General features: G+C 40.9%; 2 protein-coding genes across 3 annotated transcripts in view; both read right to left on the bottom strand.

Annotated features, from left to right (window-relative positions):
• The window catches only part of LOC121329282 (espin-like), a 42,477-nt gene extending 27,332 nt beyond the window's left edge, over window positions 1-15,145 (bottom strand). The window contains 8 exon segments of the mRNA XM_041274816.1: window positions 103-191; window positions 194-406; window positions 1,017-1,242; window positions 3,525-3,656; window positions 4,260-4,442; window positions 4,752-4,938; window positions 10,795-10,988; window positions 14,764-15,145. Coding sequence (XP_041130750.1) covers window positions 103-191; window positions 194-406; window positions 1,017-1,242; window positions 3,525-3,656; window positions 4,260-4,442; window positions 4,752-4,938; window positions 10,795-10,988; window positions 14,764-15,057 — 1,518 coding nt within the window. The 5' untranslated portion in view covers window positions 15,058-15,145.
• Window positions 15,146-17,063: 1,918 nt separating this feature from the next.
• LOC121329366 (claudin-16-like) lies at window positions 17,064-19,488 on the bottom strand. 2 transcript variants are annotated; one of them, XM_041274938.1, is made up of 5 exons: window positions 19,262-19,465; window positions 18,830-18,956; window positions 18,223-18,384; window positions 17,904-17,968; window positions 17,064-17,759 (listed from the first exon to the last, which is right to left on the bottom strand). In XM_041274938.1, exons 1-5 carry the CDS (start codon window positions 19,349-19,351, stop codon window positions 17,565-17,567), a joined length of 639 nt encoding a protein of 212 aa, XP_041130872.1. In that variant the 5' UTR covers window positions 19,352-19,465; the 3' UTR covers window positions 17,064-17,564. The 2 variants fall into 2 exon arrangements, with proteins under 2 accessions (XP_041130872.1, XP_041130873.1); XM_041274939.1 differs by lacking the exon at window positions 17,904-17,968 and having other exon boundaries at window positions 19,262-19,488.
• Window positions 19,489-24,779: the final 5,291 nt, after the last annotated feature.

A 24,779-nucleotide genomic window follows, 5' to 3' on the forward strand; every position in this document is an offset into this window, starting at 1 on the left:
TGATATCAATATGTGAATTCTCTCTCTCTCTCTCTCTCTCTCTCTCTCTCTCATGTTGTCCCGGGACCGGTCTGCCTGCACTGAGTCGCTGGACGCTCTTACCTCCTTCTTGAGGACCCCGCTCTCCACGTGCCGCAGGTTGCTCTTGACGTGCAGGTACATCTCGGCGGAGGGCTGATCCTCGGGGGGGCTGCGGGTCCCGACTGGGAGGGGGGGACCCACGTCGACCCTCCCCCCCGTCACTCGAGCCGCACCCGCGTGAGGGGGGGACGGGGAGGGGGAGAGAAGGAGGGTGGAGGAGGGGCTGTGGGGGCTGGCCCTCCTTTCTTCTGTGCCTCGGATCCCAGGTCTGGGTCCAGCATGTCCATGTATGCCTGCATGTCTGTGATGGCTGTCTCCGGAGCCCCTTCAGAAAGGAAAACAAGACAAATAAGATGGAAATAATTCAAATCACATTTCTGCTAAATCTTGTATAAATCAGTTTAAATATGAAATAAGATAGCTTTTTAAAAAGACACCCAGCTACCTGGGCGATATTAAGTTCAAAGAACAAAAAATGACAAAAATTAAGAAAGCCAAGGTTTTTTTTTTTTTTCTCAAGGCTGGAGTTTGCAAACCTAATTTTTGCTGTGCTGGTTTGGACCACAAGGTGGCAGTGCTCACCTTCCCCAATGGCCAGGCAGCAGCACTGCGCCGCAAAGCAAAGCCGCTCCAACTGGCACTGCTGTTCCCGGCATTGTTCACCAATAATTGGACATGCACGGTGCATTAGCCATGAAAAGACGTCATTTGTTCTTGTATAAAAAGGCCGATCAGACTGAAGAGTATCCCAGATCTGAAACAGCCATTTCATGTCGTGAATCATGACTCACAGCACAGTCCTGTGGGGAGGTTAAACAGCTAACCCTGCACCTCTGTCTGGTTTTTAAAAGCAGCCCTGATCAATGGAGTGTCTTAAACTACTGAGCAATGGATCAGTGTCGCCCCGCCCCCCCCCAGTGTGCGGTGACACTGACCTGGCCCTTGGGGCCCCATGGAGCCGCTCCTCTTCTCTCCCGTACTCGACTGGCTGGAGTTGCAGGAGTCGTAGTTGGAGAGGGTGCTGGAGGGGGAGCCGATGTCGAAGCGCGTCTGCTGGGCGGAGGATGACCTGGTGGTGTTGGGGGAGGACATCCCCGAGTCGGGCTGCTTGAACTCCAGGTCTGCCGAGGGGTCCCGCGACAGCACCCGGTGCCCCACGCTCTGCAGGGAACAGTCCCAGTTACACACTCTGCTGTGCAGCTCAACAATTACACAGCTAACCGGTGCACCACAATTAGACAATTACACTAACATTGTGACACTGAGCTGCATCCTTACAATAGCACTGGGCTTCATCAACAACAAAAAAACTCAATGATATCTAGTAATACCCTTATTAAAGTTTCCCATGATAAAAGCATGACAAAGTGTAATAAAGCATAGTGCAAGCATGGTGAAACATAGGCGAGCATAGTAAAGCTGAGAGATATGGAAATGCATTGTAAATCATGGCATATGCATAGTATAAGCATGGGGAAAGCATGGGAAAACTGAAAGATTCCTGTGAAAATGTAGAGCTTAAACTTTTATAAGAGAGTATTAAGAAACTTACAATGTGTTTGACACCCAAGAAGTCTTTCTCAAAGTATTCATTTACTACACAGCTCGAACTAATCCATTATAACTGCACAGTGCTGTGCTGCTAATCAAATACAATCGCCTAGTGGCCCCTCTTTCTGTCTTTCTATTTAGTGAACCAATATGAGCTGAGCTAAAGCTACCAGAACTCACTGTGCTAATCCACAGTAACAATTCCAATGAGAACCTTCTGCTTCAGCCCCTCTCCGCAATTACACATGAGGATCGGCTGGGCAGAGCTATAGCGAGCACACACTAGGTTCAATTCGGCAATTCATTTATACATATTCACTGTGCTCAGTAATAAAATAAAACAATGATCATTTCCACCCTCACGACTGCAAAGCTATACGTTCAAATGCATTCAAACTCTTACATAAACTACTTCCAAGCAGGTTTCATTCAACTAGAACGCAAATATCTAACTGCAATATCTGAAGGACGTCGACGTCTTAACCTGCCTGTTAACTGTTCCCTAATCATTTGTACACTTCCACTTACTTAAGATGTAAACTTGAATAAGATACAGGCCCAAAAACATGCATACGTCTTGCAAACATGTTAAGAAGACTTCAATCCATTTTAAAATCAGCTTAGGCTGGCAGTTAATATCGGATGCATTTTTTCTATTTTGTTTTCCATCCAGATTCAATGCTTGTTTAAAGCCGTCTGTTTTTCTGCCATTAAACATTCTCTGCAAGGATTAGCGTGGGTCTGGAGTAAACACCTGCAAGCTGCACAGTTCATTCTGTGACCCAGCTCTTTCAATCCCCTGCACTCCCGAGCAACGACAAAATAAATAACAGAGCAAGCAACTCTCCTTACATGAGTGGTACCCATCTCGATCCAGGCTGCAGCAGATTGATTTCATCCACAACTAAACCGGTAGCTCTGTTTTCATTGCAATCTCCTATCCATACTGTGCATGTTTCAAGGACCAGAAAAACACACGCACTCACTAACTCGCAGCTCTCCTGGGTACCACATAAATGTCCCCTGTTCTCCAAAGAGCTGGATAAAAATACAGCTCAGGCCAAAGCAAAAGAGACTGGGAGCTTCCCAGCTGTGCCTCCCTGACAACGTTTTTAATTAGACTCTTGAAAGCCTTCCTAATTAGAAAAAAACCTGATTGCTTTAAGGACAGTGAAAGGAGGGCAAGTGGCTCGGTCTGTTCTGAACCGAACAGTGAAGTGTTTCACCTCAAGGTTGATGGCTTTGATATCCAGTCCGATCCAATAGAGGCGCAGAGCGTTCTGCTTCCGATTCACTCCGTGTCAATTAGAAACAACTTTTAGAAGAAGCATTGCGCCGTCCCCTATATTTTGCATGAGACCGTCATTCAAATCTGACAAGTGCTGCCAAAAATTTGAATGAAATCTGAGGCAATAGGGCATTTTTGAACTGAATTTAAGTGGTGTCAGCCAAGTGCAGAAAAATGTGCATGTGTGTAATCTGTGTTGTAGTGAACCTCTGTCTATTGCAAGCTCATGTTCATAGCTGCACCCAAGTAGCGGATATACAACATGGCTTGGTGTCTGGTTGTGGTTAGTCAATGAGGAGAACTAGTGAGCAGTATTTGTTATTTAGTTGAGAAGCCTGACCTGTTCCAAACTGTCCCAGTGCACTTGGAGTCAGATGGCAACCCTACCTGTGCTACACTTCTTCACAGTATAAAGTGCTCTTCCCTGGAAGTGTGTTCAATCAGATCTCAGACGAGGAATAAGAAGCATGGTTGTCTTCGTGCTTCTTAGTGACCACCAGTATATCCCCAGCCTTTCTAGTTTTGCCTGTGCAGAGCAGTCTGCTAACTGACTAATGCCGCGATGGAGCGTGCCATTGTGCGAATGGCAGGAGGGCGCCCTCACCATGTTTTCCACGTTGCGCAGGTACTTGGCGCACTGCATGTGTCCGTTGTATTCAGCCAGGTCCGTGGCTGAGAAACCATCATGGTCTCTGCTCCCCAGGTCCACTCCGTTCACCACTAAAATCTGACAACACTAGAAAGCAAACAAAAAAAAGGAAATTGTACCAATTCAAAAAAAAAAAAAGAAAGTGAACACATTAGAGAATGAGGAGATGAAATCCCACGTGGAATTGAAAGAGTTAATCTACCTTAGGAAACACTCCCTTGAGGTTTCAAAGTGCTGGAGTGCAACAGGGCTAATTAAACTTTACAGTGACACCTGTTGCTTTGGGAGAAAAGGTCTACAAGCACTCTCTAAATAATCCTTTTACAGCAACATAGAGCCACAAAACCAGCCAAACAAAGGCAGCTGTATCTTTACAAGCTGGAATACAAAATATGTAGCTGATTTTGTCCCCCTGCCCCCCCCCCCCCAGGGAAGCACCATTAGGTAATGAGACCCTCCAGTAACATGTAAACTGAGAGTGCATTATATTGCCGAGGTGTGCTGCATTCCAAATGGAAGCTCCAATGCAATTTTGCTGCCTGACTTAAAAATATATTTAAAAAAACGAGTCCTTAAAGTTTTACTAATATGGGGCCAATTGAATCGGGAAATAACGAGTGAGTGTTGCACTGTAAAAAGGCTACCAAGGAAGCCCCCCTGATGCCCAGCCCCCAGCACGTGAAGCCCCACCTCAAGCTCCCCGTTCTCGGCAGCGTCGTGCAGGGGCGTCCCTCCCCAGTGGTCGCTGGTTATCTCCCCTCCGTGGAGCAGGAGCCAGCTCAGGACCTTGGCATGGCCACGACTGGCAGCAAAGTGCATGGCGGTGGCACCATCGTCATCCTGGTCTGACAGGCTGGTATCAGTGAAGCTCATCTGGGCAAAGAAAGCAAAAGGAAATGGAAGACTGATATAAATACAAAAAAAAAGGAAGGTTGAAAAGGACCAGGGTAGCTTGAGCAGGTATGTTTTTATAGAACTAATACAACCCATATGGGAATGTGTATTTGATACTGACATGGTTAACTGATTTTCACTATTTTATTATTTTTTGATACACACATTAAGTTTAGCGTTAACCGTTTTTGGTTTCTAACAACGCTGTAGGAAAGTTCATGACTGTTTTATATTTAATAGCCCATGATGACCCAGATCTCAAGATTACCTGTATTAACTGCAACCTACCAGCCACACAATGACAGTGTTGTGCCCCATCTGGGCGGCGGCATGCAGCGGCGTCATCCCGTCATTGGCTCTTATCTGAGACTCCGCCCCGCAGTCCTTCACCAGGTATTGGACGACCTCCATGTGACCTTCCTGGCAAGCCAGGTAAAGAGGAGTGGCACCATTCTTTGTTTGAGCATTGACCACACTATAAAAATTTAAAATACAATAACTTCAGTTGAAGACAATTTAAAAAAATATATATATATTTTTCTGTAGTGAAATCTTTATGACGTTCACAGGGATTACATTCACTGAAGGTCAGGCTGGTAGACCTGTACAGTATAGATTTATCAGATTTTGAAAGGGGCGTGACAGTGGGTGCTTTACCAATACATCCTTCACTAATACTATGATTCGAGAACATGTACTTCTGCTGAGATCAGTGACATCTGGAAGACAATGCTCTGCCTTATAAAAGTTTCCCATAGTAAAAGCATAGCATAACAAAGTCTAACAAAACACAGTGAAAGCACAGTAAAGCACAGGGTAGTATTGCAAAAGCACAGAGACGTATGGTAAAGCATATTAAAAAGCATGGTGAATCAGGGTAGACTATGATGAACGTATGGTATAACCATGGGAAAAGCATGGCAAAAATAAAGGGGTAAACATTTAGAACATGATTCAAATAGATTGAAAACTACATGGAGACCGGAGAGAGCGCTGGGAGTTTAATCAATTGCTGTGCTGCACAGATAAACCCAATTACAGAATAAGCTGACCCCTTTCTGAGATATTTTTCTAACGTGCCATGAGATCTAAGATCCCCGGTCTCCATGAGCCAATCAGATAATACCAGGGTGAGCTGGAGAAACAACCGATCTGCTGAGACAGTGTATTGTGTAATAATTCCCCTCTCCTCACGCAGTGATCATTGCAGGATGTCAGGTAGTGAACACAGGCTCTGGAAAAACTAAGCAGGGCTCGGCTTGATTTAGACCCTGCCTGACAAGTTAGCACTATCTGCACACAAGGAGATTATCACGACAGTGATTTTGGCTGTAATGAGAAGTCACAGCTCCGCTATACCTGAATTGCATTCAAATCTTTGATACTTCAGACTTAAAAAAAAAATTAAAAAGTGTGTGTAATCACCAGATTACTTGACTCTCCAGAATGTTAAAATACAACAATGAAAAATAGCATTGAATTTGCTTTCCAGGGAGTTATTGCAAGTTATTTTTTGAAGCTGACCTTTGGTACAGTTTGGTGACATTTCGAAAATGTATGTTAGAGATATTTTTGCCACTTTGAGTTCGTGACAGGTCATTGTGTTACTACCCTATTACCCAGAATTTCAAAGTGTGTTGCTATGTAAGCAATCGTTCATAATGCCTTTTTTTTTCTCTCTGAGAAACTGGGTCAAAGTAAAAAGGATAAGGTGTCATCAAAGCAGCTGTTATTCTGATAAATGACATTCCTTTGATTGGACAGCTGATTTGAGGAAAAACAGCCTTTGTAAACAAACAAAGTGTTTAATATTTCAAACAGGAAGAGCACTAAGTACGCGTATCTGTCGTCAGGAAGTGGGCAGACGGTTGAATGATTCATGAGTGTAACTGAACCTCAACCCCCCCCGGCAGCCACACTCTCACGAGCAGGGCAGAGCCTGAGAGCACTGGGGTTAGAGCCCTGGGGTTAGAGCTCACATATGTCAGGGTTCCACCAGCATGTTAACTTTCTGTTACAATGTCTGCTGGAGCTGGTGTTGGCATAGACCCAAAGTGATCCCTGCAGTCTATCCACTAGGAAGCTTGTTGCCGTTTCTGCACAGTGATGTGATGCAACAGATTTGCGAGTCTTGTTTTCCGGGCATGATGCGTATTAATTGCCACAGCTCCATGCAGATCGAATTGAATCACCATACATTCATCATTTTAATACTCTTAAAACTTCAGCTGCAAGGATCTGATTCATAGCAACTCATGCAAAAAGCTTCATGGACTTGTATAAGGTGAAGCATTTTAAGGAGCATGGTTGGAGTAAAACCAGCTTTCCAGAGGCTACTGCTGCTCATAACCTCTTTCGTAGCGAGTCGTGCATGCAAAGCCATCTGAAATGTAATTATATTCTGTATAGAACTGAAAGTACATGACAGTATGCTGTTAGAAAACATAAACGAGTTCCCAGCATTTCGAACAGGACAACCTGACAAAGTTCCCTTGTGAGTTCTGGTTCATTAGCCAGGTTTAACTGTAGCGTGCTTCTGATGTGTAGAATGTTAATCACTGAGGTTTAAAACACGTTAACTCTTCAAAATGTTTAGAGCTGACGTAACTACCAGAAAGATTTTAAGACCGAGTTAATAAATGAGTAACATCCATAAAGCAGGGGCAGTTTTGTTGTACAATCAGCTTCAGTGACAGGCAGAGCTGTAAATTATTTCAGTCCAGCTGTTATCAGGGGTAGCAGAGTTGGGCCTCTTTAGAAAAGTGATATGGCTTCTGTTCAAGAAGCCTCTGTATAAATCTTATTTGAATTGCTGGGTGGTAAATCAGCTGGCAAGATGAGATTGTTTGCCAGCGTGCATTGAGATATCTCTGCAGACTGAAAAGCTGCATAGACATGTTTTAATATAATCGTCTGTCATTTCAGCAAAATTTCTGGCAGCATAAAATAGAACGGACCAATTAGAGGCACACGGAAAGGAATTTAATCTTGTCAGGAATCCAAAGTACAATCGTACAAACAAAACTATAAAGCAATGACAGAACCTGCTCTGCCTTTTATAAGTGCTTATCAACTTACTATCAGACGGATGCTTTGTGGAACATTCGACTGTTGCACAACCATATCATTAAGCACACCTGGAAAATGCCAACTCTATTATCACTGCAAGCACTTAGTTAATATCAGCCTGGTGTATTTACTGTGTCAGCCTGACAGCGTTACTTTTCTACCCTGACTGTTTAAGAAGGCCGTGTCTAGATTTCTATCTGGAATGTATCAGGGCAGTACATGGATAAGTTGTGCTTTCTAAAGACTCAGATAAGATAACAGGTTCTTTCTATAATTGCATACACTCAGTTATGCTTGTAAGGATCTGTGTTGCCCTTATAAAATTATACCGCAGTAAATTTTCACAGTAATATCACAGTCTTCCCCTGCTTTTTACATGGTCTTACTGAGCCTTTATCATAGTCTACCATTGTTTGCTACGTGTTTTGTTTTTAAAATATACTTTACCACACCTCTCAGGGCTTTACAGTGTTTACCAGTGTCTTAGCAGGCTGTCACTTTGCTTTATTGTGCTTTGCTATGCTATAAACTTTTATAAGGGAGTGCACACCTTGTGTTGCAATGTCAGCCACTATTTCTCACAATGAATCATTCATCTTTTAAAAAAAAATCTTTTTCACATATTTAGTGCAGAACAGACTGCTGACAGACTGCCTGCCTGCAAAGGCATATTTCAGCTTTGCCGCGACAAGCCATGCTGTGTATTTCTGTTATCGGACAATACCAGCAGACACCAGACAGCTCCCGTCCATTCATCTTTATTTGTTTTCTCTCGTTCGTTTGTAACTGGTTAGCTCGCACAGGTTACCATGACGACAGGGGTAAGCAATGCTACCGGTTTAAAAGGGCCCTGCTATCAAGCACTCCCAGGCCCCATGAAACATTCATGAGGTCTGCATCACTCTGGATCTACATACTGGAGGCATCATCAGAGTGAACTGCAGGGGTAGCTTATTCCTATTCTGCTCATTCGGCAACTATAACAATGTTTTAAATAAACGTGCTATCCATTCCAAAGAAGTGGCGCGGTGCAGAAGATGACATCACGTCCTACCTGCACTCAAATGCTCTAATACAAGTGCTGTCAATTAAAGCCTAGAAATGCTGGACAAAATTATTATTTTTTTAAATGATGTGTTTGTTCTTTGAAGTTGCTTTGCGAACAGGGCAAATAGTTGCCAACTCTTGCCAATGCTTGAGTATTACAAATAAATACTGTTTGGGTTTACCAAGCTTTTAACAGGGCACTTAACTGCCAACAGTCTGAAGTCAAGCACCACCCTTATATAGATAAAGAGACTCAGAAGCCGTGTCGGTACCTCAGTGACTGAACCACGGTAACAGGATCTGTAACAGAACCCCACATTTACACAGCCGGCACAAGGGACACAGGGCTAGTCACTAAATAATTCATGTGTTTTTTTTTTTTTTTTTTTAGTAAAGACAGATAATGGACACGTTAGTAAATAGGAATGGCAAGCCAGAGACTCCATTAACCAGTTTAGTTAACGTTGCACACAGAGGGCACACAAACGCACAACACGCACACAGCACAGCACAGCACAGCACAGCCAATGCAGTGCAGCTTTGAAAATACAGTATGTTTTGTCACTGCACATTTTCTCAAAGGTGGGATTGATAGTGCACCAAGTGCTTTGCATTTGAACACATAGCTGCTAACAACACCTTGAGTAGTAAATGTAATCATATTGCAATGCTGCTTTGTGTATTATATGAATGAAATTATATATATATATATATATATATATATATATATATATATATATATATATATATATATATATATATATATACTATAAGCGTAATATGGAACAAGAGAAGTGAAGTATACAGCTATTGGCACTCCCTTTGGGGTTGGGGTTTCACGTTCATTAGTCTTAAAAATATATATTTTACAACTCTCTTTTGAAAAATAACTCCTAATAATCTTCACGCAGCCACTACAGAAGGGCCACCTGGGCCCCCCTTCGAGAAATCACAATCCCACACAGCCCTTTATATTCAGCCTCACCAGCCTATTTACATAACTATGGCTGGGAACAAAGGCCCCAGTGTTATCAGTACACGCCATAATCCTGCAGGACTCCGAGCGATAGCACCGCTTCACGAAGGAGGGGAGGTGGGCAATAACTCTGTCTAGAGGCTGAGATTCAACCCCCTGCTGCCTGGACTTGACACCAGCCAGGACCTGGTGCCATAGCCACGGGCTGACAGAGAGACATCATACTGCTCGGGTGTGTGAACTATGCATCAGCTGCAGAATCATTTATAACAACATCTCACCCCAATAACGGAGCACAGGGAGGTGAAGTGACTTGCTCAGGGTCACACAGTGATCAGGGATTAACTCCTGCATGCTGTCAATACGCAAGATAACACAGGTTTAATACATGGGTGTACAGTATTAACCAAACACAAATATTTTTATTGTGTGATCAATCTATCTTCTCTGATATTTCTTATCAAAAAAATTCCCACGCACTGTACTTCTGCAGTAACAGCTGATTAGTGTATCAAGGCTATTTGCCTAGCAAAGCTAATTAGAGGTTTTAAAGAATCTAACACGCTTTCTGTTTGTTAAACGCATGTGGGATTGGTTGATAAGACCTAGTTCTTGAGGTCATGTGTATTTCGTTTTGATACGTAGGGACTGGTAAGTGAAGGACTGGCAATGGAATAGTGTTGCTACCATGTATTCCATTACACTTTCTTCCCAGATTACATATACAGAGGGCACACAACAGTACCTACTAGGACCTGATCTGCAAAAGGCTTATTTAAAAAATAAAAAAATAAATAAATACCAACCTGTGTTATTGTTCCACGTACTGTAGGTGCGTTTTGCAAAATAACAAAATCCTGATTCTCAATATTTGCATCAATTTTGATTCTCCAAAAATTGTCCGTACAAGAACGGACATGAGTGATGTTCGTTAAAGTGCAGCTAAACTCTTCAGGACGATGCACACCACCTTTAAAATCTTTTAAGCAGGGCTATCACCTTGGTTTTTAAATCTGAGAAACTCACAAAGCTCTGCCAAGGCAGCCTGAACTAACTTGGCCTCTCTTGAGGTGGTATCGGGAACATGGATTGAATCAACAAAATAAATCAACAGCTTAACAATGAAGCATGCCTTTGAGCCAGTGTCAGATTCAACTGTGCCATTATATATGCAGCTTTTCAGCTGACCATATTTTGGCACTAAAATATTTTGCCAAAGCACGGTCCTCCCTTCCTTACCTCGGGCTGTGACCCAGAAGCAGTCGTAGCGAGGGGAGGTCTCCTTTGGCCGCTGCGTAGTGGACAGGAAGGGCTCCTGTGTCCGTGGCTACCCTGGGGTCCCCTTCTCCGCCCTTCAGGAGCCAGTCTGTGATCTCATGGTGGCCAAACCGAGCCGCGAGGTGTAGCACGGTGGCCCCAGAGCTGTCTCGGTCCTGCCGAACAGAAAAAAAAAATAAATTAAAAGTTAAAACAGTTCGGTGATCCGAGCCAGTCTGGATCCTCTTCATATTTGTGATTTAATCTGCAATCTGTACCATACTAAAAATGTCAGGTTTTATACTTAAAATCGAATTATAATTGAAAATATATAGCCATACACAGATATGTACATACAGCGCTGTAAATGTTTAACACATGTCTTCGTAGGATTATGATATTGATGACTTCTACAGCAGCTGCCAGTCTGCATTGCATTAGGTCAACGTGGTTTAGATTACAGGTCAACTAAGGGCCAATCTAAAGGTATTATCATACTACATTTACAGAGTGTGCTCACTTCATTAGGACCTAATAGGGCAATGTTTTGTGAAAGAGATGAACCCATTAGACACATCACATTGGCTGTAAGATGTACAGAACATCAGGTTTGTGTGATTTTTTTTCTCATCTGTATCTCAGACTTTTGGGGATTTGTAGAAACTGAGGTAGCAGAGTAACCCAATGTTAGGAAAGACATCCAAATGCATTCTTTTTTGTGCATTGTAAATATTATGAACTATCTGCACTGATGCACTCAGACGAATGCATGCAAAGGCTAAATAAAAGCGTGCTTTGGGCTTGTCCAGTTTGCATTGTATCAAGTGACTGTTTCTCAAATGATGAAATGTAGACAGATGCAAAATCATCAGCAGAAAAAACTAAAAACTTTATATTATATACAAACACGTACTTCAATTATACGGCTCAGTATATATATATATATATATATATATATATATATTCTATATATATATACACACACACACACACATATATATATATATATATATATATATATATATATATATGAGAGAGTGAGAGATAGAGACAGACTTTTCTGTATTATTTTAACCAAGAACTCTACCCATTTTTATATTCTGTGATCCATTCCAAGCCAAGCATGTCCATGCCAGCCTATAGTTAGAATCCCTTTTTTTCAGCACTGCATTGGCGGAAACATATATGACAGCCTTAATAAAGATTGCACAACAACATAGTCTTCAGATTAAACATAACTCTGAGCAGGAACATTTTATTCAGTTCCTACAGAATAACACATCACACTGAGCAAACGATGCAAACTCATACTACCTATTTATCCAAATGTGTATTTTGAACAAACAGATCTGTGTCCTGCTCCACCCCCCCTTTAAACTGTCTGTTGCGACAACACTGCACACCAACCAAAGGGCTCAGTGCTGTTAGCAACCTTTGTAATCGTAAAGAGAGAATAAAACAATAAAACAATTTCGATCAGGCTAAGCAGAGAGGTGACAATGGGAGTGGCTGATGGAACAGAAGGAGGTGATGGATTGGGTGATTGGGGTCCACAGTAAAAGCACCGCTATCCTTACATGCCACGCCTTACTCTGGTACCCACCGTCTTACTTGTTTGCGCTCATTGTGCTAGCATGTCTGCCTAATCTCCTTGTCTATATATAGCCTCCCTTCCAGATCCCCAGTAATACATTTAACGCTCTTAAAGCATCAGGCACATTCGTTTTCTCAACCCAGGCTGGCCAACCCATTGCAGCACCTATACATTTTTTTGTGTTGTTATTGTTTTATTACTGACTATATCATTTACAGCTTAAGCCAGCAATGTTTGCTGTGGAATTCTTCTGAAGCAGGAATCCGCAGCTCTAAATGCGTCGTCAGTTAGTGTCAGGGTCACGAAAATACACAATTGCAAATCAAAGAGAATATAAGGGCTGCAGGGTCGAGAGAAGGCATGCAGTTTCGTTTTTTAAAGCTGGGAACTTTCTTTTTTTTAAAAAGACAGACAAGAGAACTGAAGCGATTGCTCAGAACGAACCTGCTTTTTTAGTAATCTGTGCCTATCTTTGCAACAGATTAGCTGCGTCACAGAAAAACACTTGTTGGCTTTAATAAAAAATGCTACCCTATTGACTATAATTAGAGCAGCAGGTAAACAAACCGCATATATCATGCAAAAAGATTAAAAACACTAAGTATGCAAAATAACATTGTAATGATGTGTAAGTACACGTGAGTTTACTAAGTAACTACTATGTAAATACACAGTAATTAGAGATACTTAATGTGCTACCAGTTTCTTGTAGTATTTCTGTATTACATTACTGCAGGGTGGTTTTGATAACATGATGTACTCGGAATATATCAGAGCACACAACATAAAGATATGCATCCCATTGTATTCATTTTAACAGCTTCGACGGCTGTTTTAAATGATCTGAACTTCTGGTTCTAAATACTGCCACACTTTGCATCTCTATTAAGCCTGCTGCTGTTTTCTCCCAGGGGTGAGTTGTTGACTCTCTTAGCAATTTAGCAACAGATATTCAGGTATATAAATGATGGGTGTCGGTATTTAAATCAGACACAGTTACAGCAATGCTGTGCAAACAGACCGCCATTACAGTATTTGCCAGTGATACATTCTATAGCAATTGCTGTGGACTTCCCAACTATAAGCAAATAATGACCACATGTGCTCCTGTCCAGCATGCAGTGCTGTGATGGGCAGGAGAGTGCCTTTAGCATTACACTGATGAAGACATTGACCAGAGAGTGTATAAACATGACTTAGTTTGTTGGAAGTTTTTAAGGTCTTCATTCAAAACGATTGTGCTGCCCATGCCTTGCTAGAAGTTGCAAAGGTCCAGAACCAATTTACTGATATTTTGTTTAAATACTGAAGCCCTAATATTAAAAGCAGCAGTGCATTTGCAATTGATTTTAAGTTTGATCCTGGATAAATAATTGCAGGTATTATGTGCTGCTTCCAAAGACAAAGACCCTGTTTTTATTGTATTCCCCAACCCAGTTTAGACCCATTTATTCCATTCATTTTAGCACACATTCTTTCTAAATCCCCCTCCTCAACAACATGTATTTATTCCAGTAAGGAACCTGCAGTTGTTAAAAAGCATGCACAGATTAGTTTGACAGAATTTGGATTAGACCTTTCAGTGCCTGTGTGTGTCACAATCCTAAATAGCATTGGCATACCTTACGCTGTCATGCTGCTTGTACCAACAAGGAATGGTTAATCAAGGTCTTCACATGTCAAAGTGCAATCTGCATCATTTCTGTGAAAGGGAATCCAAGCTGCCTCATATCACTGTAGCTGCCTTTGTGCTACCAGTGACCCCTGTTGCAGTACCATTGCACTGACACTGCAGTGCAAACTGGGCACTGGGTGCCCTACTCAATCTGAACTGGTAACCCTTTTTCTACTGGTATCCTCATGCTCTACTGCACGCCTCTTTGAGGCTTCAAAGCATGGAACTTCTGTTTGGACTCAGTGTGCAGTGATGATGACAGGACATACGCTAAGATTACAGCAAAGCTGCAACAATTTGGACAAGCACCAAATGTGATTAGAAGCTATCAGCCAAATCTGAAGGCAAATTCAAAAGATAAATAATAAATTAATAAAACAAAAACTATTGAATTCATGCCCCTTTTTATCCTAATGTATTAATTTGCAATAGAGTATATTAACCCAGTTAAATTAAATACTATTCACATACACTTCCAAACCAGAAATCAAAGTAGTAATAATAATAATAATAATAATAATAATAATAATAATAATAATAATAATAATAATAGGGAACCATAAAGTGAAATTATATTAAGGACGCTCAGGGAGACTTTTCCAAGTATGTCCTAAGAATGTGCAGCAACAGCAGCCTGCAACAAAAGTTTAATTTATTAATTATTTATAAATAAAATATTTACCTCCGTTCCACAACCTCCACGGGTGACAAGCCACTGGAGGCATGCTAGGTTGCCGGTGGCAGCGGCGTCGTGCGCCGGGCTCGCTCCGTTCCTGGCATGGCTGTTCCCGGGCAGACCGGCATCCTCCACCAGGTAACGGAGACAGGTAAGCTTCCCTGCTCGGGCGGCGTGGTGCACCGGAGAAGCCCCGAGAGGGTCCTTGATGCCGGCGTGCAGAACCTTCTCAGCGAACAACACTTTCAAGGTGTCCACGTCTCCCTGTCTTGCGGCAAGCAGAGCCCGTTCCGCCACCATACTGCCACTGTCGCCTTCCTAGACTGCTTGGGTATTGCAATTCAGCATGCATGAGCTGTCCCCAGACTTCAGCATCCAACACCGTACTGTCCTGTGGATGTTATTATTATTATTATTATTATTATTATTATTATTATTATTATTATTATTATTATTATTAGTTTTCTATTGAACTTTCAATATTGTATTTGCTTTTTTGTACTATCATATTAATTTCAGTTACATCAATATTGTCCCCACATCCCGACATTGTTATTTTCTAACGTTAAAGCTTTATAATATTCATGTTATTTGACACCTAGTTGATTATTTCCGAGGCAGATTAATAACTTTTTTTCGTCTTAACTACAATCTACAAATAAGTTAGTGTGTTTGTCCCCCATTTCCAAAAAATGAAAAAATAAATCCTGGATATATTACAAAAAGTATTTTTTTTTTTTAAAAGAGAGACTGTAGAGGAATACTAATAAAAAATAAACGCGACAGCGTCCTTCCCTTGAAAAGCGTCTTGTTGTCTCGGACAGTGCCTTGTCACAATAACGTCAAGCTCTCCATTTGCCCGGTATGCCCATGCTTCTGCTTTTTAATTCGAGTCGGGACCGGGAGATCCGCGGTGAAATTGCAGTCCTATACACAGCTTGCTTTGCTATTTTACAACATCTGTTTCTAGATGTAAACACTAGATTCACAACGGGCTCTTTTTTTCCACCAGTGCATTAAGACAAGTTAATCCCTCCCTTTAGAGCTCTGTTAGACCTCCAGCTGCTTCCAATGACATAACGAGTCTGGTCACTTGTTGAATAATCCGTAAAAGGGGAGTATCCCTTCTGCTGCTGAAACACTTGGCCACTTCGCGTCGGCTCAGGTCTTAAAGGAGCAGTGCAATACTTAAAGTGGATCTTTTGCGTGAGAAACTGAGACCTTGTTCTGCAAAATGGGTACAAGTTTAACTCTTCCCAAATAGAAGAAGCGTGCAGCATTTATAACATAGTCTAGATGCTTGGCATCACCGAAAATGCTTAATGTATTCGGGTACTAAGTGAACACAGAAAAAGTGTAGGATAAGAACATAAGAAAGTTTACAAACGAGAGGCGGCCATTCTGCCCATCTTGCTCGTTTGGTTGTTAGTAGCTGATTGTTCCCAGAATCTCATCAAGCAACTTCTTGAAGGATCCCAGGGTGTCAGCTTCAACAACATTAATGGGGACTTGGTTCCAGACCCCCACAATTCTGCCTCCCATTTTCTATTCTGAATACTCCTTTATCTAATTTCCATTTGTGACCCCTGGTCCTTGTTTCTTTTTTTCAGGTTGAAAAAGTCCCTTGGGTCAACATTGTCAATACCTTTTAGAATTTGGAATGCTTGAATCAAATCAAGTCTTCTTTGTTCAAGACTGAATAGATTCAATTCTTTTAGCCTGTCTGCATATGACATGCCTTTTAAACCCGGAATAATTCTGGTCATTCTTCTTTGCACTCTTTCTAGAGTGGCAATATCCTTTATACAGTGAAGTGACCAGAACTGAACACAATATTCTAGATGAGATCTCACTAATGCATTGTAAAGTTTTAACATTACTTCCCTTGATTTAAATTCAACACTTTTCACTCTATACCTGAGTATCTTGTTGGCCTTTTTTATAGCTTCCCCGCATTGTCTAGATGAAGACATTTATGAGTCAACATAAACTCCTTGGTCTTTTTCATAGATTCCTTCTTCAATTTCAGTATCTCCCATATGGTATTTATAATGCACATTTATATTGCCAGCATGCAGTACCTTACACTTTTCTCTATTAAATGTAATTTGACTTGTGTCTGCCCAGTTCTGAATGCTGTCTAGATCATTTTGAATGGCTGTTGCTGCTGCAGCTGGTGTTCAGATATTTGGTAGTACACTTCTGTAGGGCAGGTTCTTCAAATTAGCCTTATTACAAACAGAGAGCAATCTTTATAAGAGAGGCAAACAGACAGATCACTTTGCAATCTTTATATCAGAGGCAGATAGATCACTTTGCAATCTTTATATCAGAGGCAGACAGATCGCTTTGCAGACTTTATAAGAGAGACAGACAGATCGCTTTGCAGACTTTATAAGAGAGACCGACAGATCGCTTTGCAGACTTTATAAGAGAGACCGACAGATTGCTTTGCAGTCTTTATAAGAGACAGACAGACAGATCACTTTGCAGTCTTTATAAGAGACAGACAGACAGATTGCTTTGCAGTCTTTATAACAGAGGCAGACCGATCGCTTTGTAGTCTTTATAAGAAACAGACAGATCGCTTTGCTCTATTGCTACCTGCGGCTACAGTTTCACTTTCCCCTTTTAGAGTAACACAGATACTATATCATCATTTTATTTGATTGACAAACACCACAGTATACTGAATATATATGGAAAAACAAACCCAACACCTATTTATACAGCAACAAACATGATCTCACGGGTTCTTATCCAGGCTTAAAGAAACACATCCAACTGGTTGAAGTGGGTCTGGGGTGTTAAACATATGTGCTGATGGATTGCTTGGTTTGAGACGGACTCTCCTTTGTCCTTTCTTTATTCTTTATCTCCTTGAAGCAGCTTTCATAGGTTGAGATAATGGCAGATGACAGAGCGGCTAATGTTGCACCAACAGCCGTCCACAATGAGTAACCATATTCAAAACTGGGGAAGCCTGGGATTTTTAGAGAGACCTGGTAAAAAGAAGCAACGTAGTAATGCAATATACTGGCTGTAAAAAACAAAACCTTCTCACAGGCTTGTGTGTAGCCATGCATGCATAATAATGACATTTACTGTACAGAAAAACATCAATAATTAAAAAAGACAACATTTACCTCATATTGGTGAATATGGTAAACATACACACAGTATCTAATAATGGCACCAGTAGAAGACACTCCTGAAACACAAAATGATAATAAAAACAATAATAAGGGTAAGAATAATAACTGGAAGATAAATGATTAATCTCTTCACTGTAAAAAGATTTTAAAATTTGTAGTAACATTTGCAATGGATGCTTTATAGAATCATGTGGGAGTTCTAGTTCAGAACCCCTGATTTGTTAAGGTTCTATAAAAAAACCTCTCTTCAACAGAACAACAGAGCTACAGGCATCTTGCAATCAGCCTATTCCCCCTATTTATAACTCACCTACTAGGAAATACAATGCAGCAGCCAGTCTCTGCAGCCGCCTTCTCATCATGGCATCTCTACAGTAATGGAAGTGTCTGAATCCTAGAAGCAGGCACAAGAAGGCAGCCACACTCGCAATGCTGGAGGTGATCATCAGAGATCTCGTCACCACTATAGTTGCTAAAAAGTGTGGGGGAATGATAAAGAGAATGTAGAACGTGCAGCCTTATGCATTAAATCCGATGCACATTGTGACTTTCAAAACGTATTTTAAAATGTTTGCTAAAATGTCACTTTGTTTTCTATATGGATGTTACTTGTTGCATAGCACCACTTGGTGGCTGGAAATGGTATTATACTTTACGGCACTGAAGTCAAAGTTGAACAATAAACTAGACTAGGTTTGTGGCACAGAATAAACAGCGAGTTATGCTGCAGATATGAAGGTGGGGCTTGCATTCTTCAAAGCTGGGTTAAATCTGATTATAAATGGTTTCTTCCTTGTACATTGGCACTTGGTGTCTGACTAGCGGTGAAAACAATGTTTTAATTGAATTTCTCTACCCCCTCCTTTCACCGGTGGGTTTACAATGAACACAGAGCATGCATTATTGTTATTGCATACCTGGGTGAGGGTTCAGGTAAGAACTGAAAATGTCGCATGTCCATATTTTAACAAACTTGTCCCACACACATTCTCTCCAGAGACCCCGGCAGCGGATACTCAGCATCACCGACCCTTTGCTGTTTATCTAGAAAGAAAGCGAAACCGGAGCTGCACCACAAGCGCATGCACTGTATTGTCGCTGTATGTGAAGCTATACCACATCACACCGTTTGAACACTGGCCTCGCAGCTGTTTGCACGGTTGCTGTATTTACAAATATAGCAAAGTTATTATGGACAAGCAAGAAATAAATTATTACTATTAGTAGTGCCTATAATATAGTCCCTTTAGTAGTATATATATATATATATATATTTGCAAAAATAGATAAATAAATAAATTGAAGCATTTTGTAATTCTAAACCGAGAATTGAATGACTTGTCACTCACCTGCCAGCAGTCAGTGTAGAGAGAAGCAACCGTGCCGCCAACGGCAAAAGCACCACAAACAACAGAGAGGAGATTCAACTCACAGCCCATAGCTTGGAAAAGCCCGTACGTGAATTGAGCTGCAGAAAACCCTACCGCTCGAAAGCCCAGTTCCGTCTGCCGTGTAGCACAGGCTGGCTCTATCCCAGTAGAGAATGTTTAAAACCTGCAATCCGTCGCTCAACAGCGACTAAAGAGGCACAATGAACCAAAACGACTTTTGACATTTGCCTCCCAGCACGACTCACTCATTCGATGTAGTTGTTTGAATGCAATAATGCATAATAATTGAAATAATAAAACATATATAAAATTGTTACAAAATATGTATATTTGAATTAACAATCTAGAATTTGATATTTACAAATAATATTTAAGACATACCTCTAAACTTCCAATGTATTATTTTATTTATTTATTTATTTATTTGCAGCTGGCTTTATTCTCAAAAAGTCAAGCGGAACCAATACATTCTGAAAGCCAGGAGTGACCCGTATTACTTTAAATTGAAAGTTTCACCGAAGCAGAAGGGTACTGGATGCCTTCATAACCAAAACACATCGTGTCCAGACTGCTGTAAACATCATTCTACAAAACACGATTCCTGCAGGCTGCGAGCGTTCTTAAAAGAACCGTTCTTACCACAGGCCGTTCCATATACAGTGTTCGATATTCCAATGCATCAGATAATATGCATGCATGCAGCTTAGTTCTGACAGGTTGTTTGTTTCCTTTCTTTCTTTCCAAAAAGGAAACCTGTACATTTAACACTGGGTGCAAATGCTTCGTTGATAGGATCTAGTTTCTGTTATATGTAGTAAGTATGTCCCACCACATGGTGGCAAGCAAGAACACATTTCATAGGCTTTTTTTTATTATTTCATCTCTAACCATGAATAACTGAGAAAAAAGTTTGTGCAGATCAAGAAAAATATCTCAGAAAACATGTAGCCTATGTTTGTAAATAAACCATATATTTTTTCAAGCAAAAAATTAAAATAATATACTATTTATAAAGTGGGTCTTGCTAATTGCGTATCACTTACCATCGCAGTTCCAATCAATACTGCAAACGGAAGAGCAACCAGATTGAATATTGAAGACTAGGAGAACACGTGGTGCAGGGAGACAACAAGCACACTGAGCAACGAGCCGTCATGTTTATTAACACGTGTGGGACTGACAAAGCATTGCGCAACAGACTTGGAACACATCTCACTGTGTCCTTCCCACTGCCCTGTTTCATTTGGTAACACGTATCTGTGCTTCCAGTGCATATTCTCAAACAATTCAAACACACGCTTTTAGAGTCAATTGTGCCCTTTAACATCCCTTACAAAATATATGAATAATTACAGAAAAGGCAGCAGTATAATTGTAACACTGTTTTATTATTATTATTATTATTATTATTATTATTATTATTATTATTATTATTATTATTATTATTATTATTATTATTATTATTATTATTATTATTTACTGTAAAAAGATACAAATAACTCCACATAAAAGGACCCCCCCATCACACTGTCAAGGTATCAGATAAGCCATGCCGCGTTCTCGCTTTAATTAGCACTGTATCTATCTGGAGGCGTTTCGTTTTTGCACGCCCTTTCTTTCACCGCGGTGCTCCCTTAATGCGTGTTTAAAGAGTCCCGCATCCTGTTAGGTGTATGCAGAGTCTCATTAGAACAGAGCGGGTGTACTAAAGGGCGCGGCGAGCTAGATCGGTATGCAGAGTCTCATTAGAACAGAGCGGGTGTATTAAAGGGCGCGGCGAGCTAGATCGGTATCGGCGTCTTCTTCTTCTGCTTGAGCGAGCTGTTCAGGGGCGAGGGGGTCCCCCGTGGTTAGCGCCGTCTCGTGCCCGACGCGTGCACGGTCCCCAGCCACAGCTCTTAACAATCAGCCCATTCAGTCTATTCAAACTGACACGACCCATATTGGACGCATTACCGTGGGAACGTGGACGCCTGTCCCCAAGAACCGGTTACTTAGCTGCTGTTTGAAATCCACACCCAGGAAATAGATGGTGGCTTTTCTTAATAACGTTTTTTTTTAAACTTGTAATATTTTATTTTTTATAATTAATCATACAAATTAGCTAATAGCACAGTCAGGTGAGGGGGCATAGCATTTAATAAAGCTGTGCATATTGAAAAAAAAAACTTAAATAAGTACATATGGCGCTATATCTCTCAATGCAATAAAGATCCGCATCGCGTGGCACGGGAACCGTCCGTGCGTTCGCTTCCAAAGTCATAGCTAACTGAGTTGAATCGGTGACCCGTGGATAATCTCTACCTCACTAACAGGGCCTGACTATAATATTCAATCTGGAACCTTCTAATCGCTTGTGTTGGGGGTTGTCAGTCGCACATGCCAGAAGCGTTGTGGCAGTTATTCAAATGTATTGTAATGACACCGCAAGATCGGCTCAAAATCAAACCCCATTGTGTTAAAACATCTGCCGTGAGGGCCAGACCAATTCAAACCAAGTTCGAGTTCCCCAGCGTCATAGCAAATGCTGTTATACTACACTTTACATCATAATAACGAGAGTGGCATGACAGCAACCATAAAGAACAGCTCATGCGTACTGTATAGAATAACACACTGGTATCCCGTGTCCCATGAGTCTGTTGACTTCCCCTCCCCTTGTTGTGGTGTTTGTCATCTTTCAAAGTGGTTCTCATCTCAGACTCCAGCAGTTAAAGTTTATTTATAAAAGAACCAGCGCCACCTAGGAATCTGAGATTTTGGATCAAGTTTCGTTTTGATGGCAATACACTACTGGTGCACCTGGTGGCGCTATCGCACACTCATATAAAGACCCTTTGGCTGATTCGGCCTAACATTATTCATCTCTGTGGCAGGCAAGTGGAACTAAAGACCAGCCCCTGGACTCACAGTCAAGGCAGCTTAACAGTAAATAATAATAATAATAATAATAATAATAATAATAATAATAATAATAATAATAATAATAATAATAATAATTGCAAACGTCATAGAAAGCAACGTCAAAAACGTAATGTGACGGACTTTACCAGACTCTTACCTGAATTGAGGAAGTGGCGTTCCTGCTCCAGTTGCCAGAGATTGTCTTTCACAGTAGAGAGTAGTCTACACAGCTGAAAAGAGGCAGCTTTAATGTGTTCATTAACCATGTGCTTTACAACATCGTGAATAACACAAGAAAGCAGAAATTGAATTGGCGGTGCTGTACTGAGCGGTTTGTTGGATGTTGTGCACACTCACTCCCCAAGAGGACGCGTGGCTTCTGTCCAAGGTGCTGAAACACTTCTCTCTCGGCCTCCACGTGTTCTGCAGTGAAGGGAGCAGTAAGAGACCTCGCAAAGTTTAATCGGTTATTAGCGTTTCAGAATTACTCATTATGCGTTTAAGCATTTATTTGTTAGAAGTGATTTAGGTAAGCTACTTAGTTTTTGTATTTTCTAATAAATAAACCACCATACAAAAGCAATACAAAATGAAGAAGAGATTTCCTAATTCCATATTGCGAACTACGACATTATTTTTTTTTAATCTCAATCGGGGTACCAGTCAGTATTCTACACGTGTTCCTAAATTCCTTCAGTTAGTGTTTCCGCGAGCAGCAATGCCTTTACATGCAGTGCAGCTGCGCTCGTTTCTGGCGGCCCATCTGCCTCCTGCGGAGAGTGGCCTGGGTCGCGTGCCGTTCATTACTAACAGTGGAGAGCGCAGCGCTGCGAGTTAGGGCTCCAGAAACGCATTGGTTTACAGGCTGTTTACAGGACGATAATGCAACAACTTACTTGTTTTTATTATTATTATTATTATTATTATTATTATTATTATTATTATTATTATTATTATTATTATTATTATTAAATACATTATGGAGCCGATTATAAAATTTTTTAATTATTCCGGTATAATATTCTATACATACTAATAAGGCCATAATTCAGATACATACTAAAATTTGTTTATAATCTGTTACTTTCATGGTTTTTATTGGACCGAAAAAAAGATGCCTTACATGCCACTGTGCAAATGATCTATACAAGTCGCTAAACTATGTGTTTATCACAACGATTAATAATAATAATAATAATAATAATAATAATAATAATAATAATAATAATAATAATAATAATAATAATAATAATAACTCACCTCTCAAGATAGAAACTTTTAAAAAAGACAAATATGTTTCTCTTCTATCTAGGGTTACCTGTGCGTGGTTAGTGAACCCGTGCTTCTGTATATCTGGTGCGTCGGAGAGCTGAGAGAAGAAGCAGGAGAGAGACGAGGGGTCCGGCTGGTCGTTCTGCAAAGAGACTCTTTCTGCTCTGCTCACTTCCATGTCACGGGCTTGCTGACAGAAGTGGGAGGGGACACAGAACTCGTGCGTTCGGGGATTGGCTGTCAAGCACAGTTGGTTGTTGTCTGTTACTTGCTAGTTTTAAAATGTTATAAAACATGGCATATTCAATATATATATATATATTTATTTATTATTGTTTTGTACATACTTCGACAACAACGCAGGCACTTCCTTTAATCGCTTATTGGTCAATTTGCATGATACAGGTGATTCTATCAGAAACTAAAACATTTAAAATAGATTAAATTCATGAATGCATCGAGCCCGCATTATCTGATTATGTTTTGTCTTCTGAAGCGTGTGCCGGTGAAATTCCTAGTAAAAGGAAGTGTTTCTTGAATTTCTGTAGCAGCTTTGCTTGGGGGAAGTATTCTTTTTCAACGCGAATCCAAAGTGGTTCTGAAAATAAATCTTAGAATCAGAATAATTTCCATAAGCGCCCGTAAGCATTGAGCACACGTATTGATAGATTGATTTAAATGTTCAGAAAACATTTCAAGCAAGTGTCTCGATTGGAACTCGGGAGGAAGCAGTTGGTCTTTGGTGTAGGTTGGCGTGTGCTGTTCTCGTGCCTTGCCTTAGGGTGAGGAGCGCGCACAAATGGAAGCTTCGTATACGGTACTGGAAGTGTTTAAAAACTTCGCAGCCTACTAAAAGGAAGCCTGCCAAGAACTATAAAAAAACTGAATAATGCAAACACCATTGTCCGTGCAACTACAGCGTTTAGAGATGTATTTATACTTCTCCGCTCAGCATGGAGGCTATGCATGTAGGAGTTGACTGTGTACCTCAAATATAAGTCTGACGATAATGTCAATGCAATCAGTGTCACTCCCTGCTGTCTGTGTATTGTGTTACCCTATACACAGCAAAAGACGAAGCAGCGATGTCCAGGATGTGTTTGTCTGTCCGCTTCTGCGATGGTTAACCTTCTAGCGTGCAAACCTCGTGACGCTATAAAATCCTCATTATAATTTGTAAAACATCCCCTTTGTTTTGTAGTTATGTGGCCAGATGCAGGCTTCATTTAGCTTGGGGTTCGGCTTGGGTACGATTTTAATGCATTGTGCGACATAGATTCATTTTTTTAAATGTTCACAT

This window comes from Polyodon spathula, chromosome 16 (genome assembly GCF_017654505.1).
Source record: "Polyodon spathula isolate WHYD16114869_AA chromosome 16, ASM1765450v1, whole genome shotgun sequence".
Taxonomy (NCBI): Eukaryota; Metazoa; Chordata; class Actinopteri; order Acipenseriformes; family Polyodontidae; genus Polyodon; species Polyodon spathula.

Coding starts and splice junctions, on each gene's coding strand:
- LOC121329366 (XM_041274938.1), bottom strand. CDS start 19,351: ATGGGCTGTGAGTTGAATCTCCTCTCTGTTGTTTGTGGTGCTTTTGCC. Junction 18,385..18,829: donor TTACCTGAACCCTCACCCAG/GTATGCAATAAC, acceptor CACACTTTTTAG/CAACTATAGTGGTGACGAGA. Junction 17,760..17,903: donor ACCATATTCACCAATATGAG/GTAAATGTTGTC, acceptor TCTTTTTACCAG/GTCTCTCTAAAAATCCCAGG.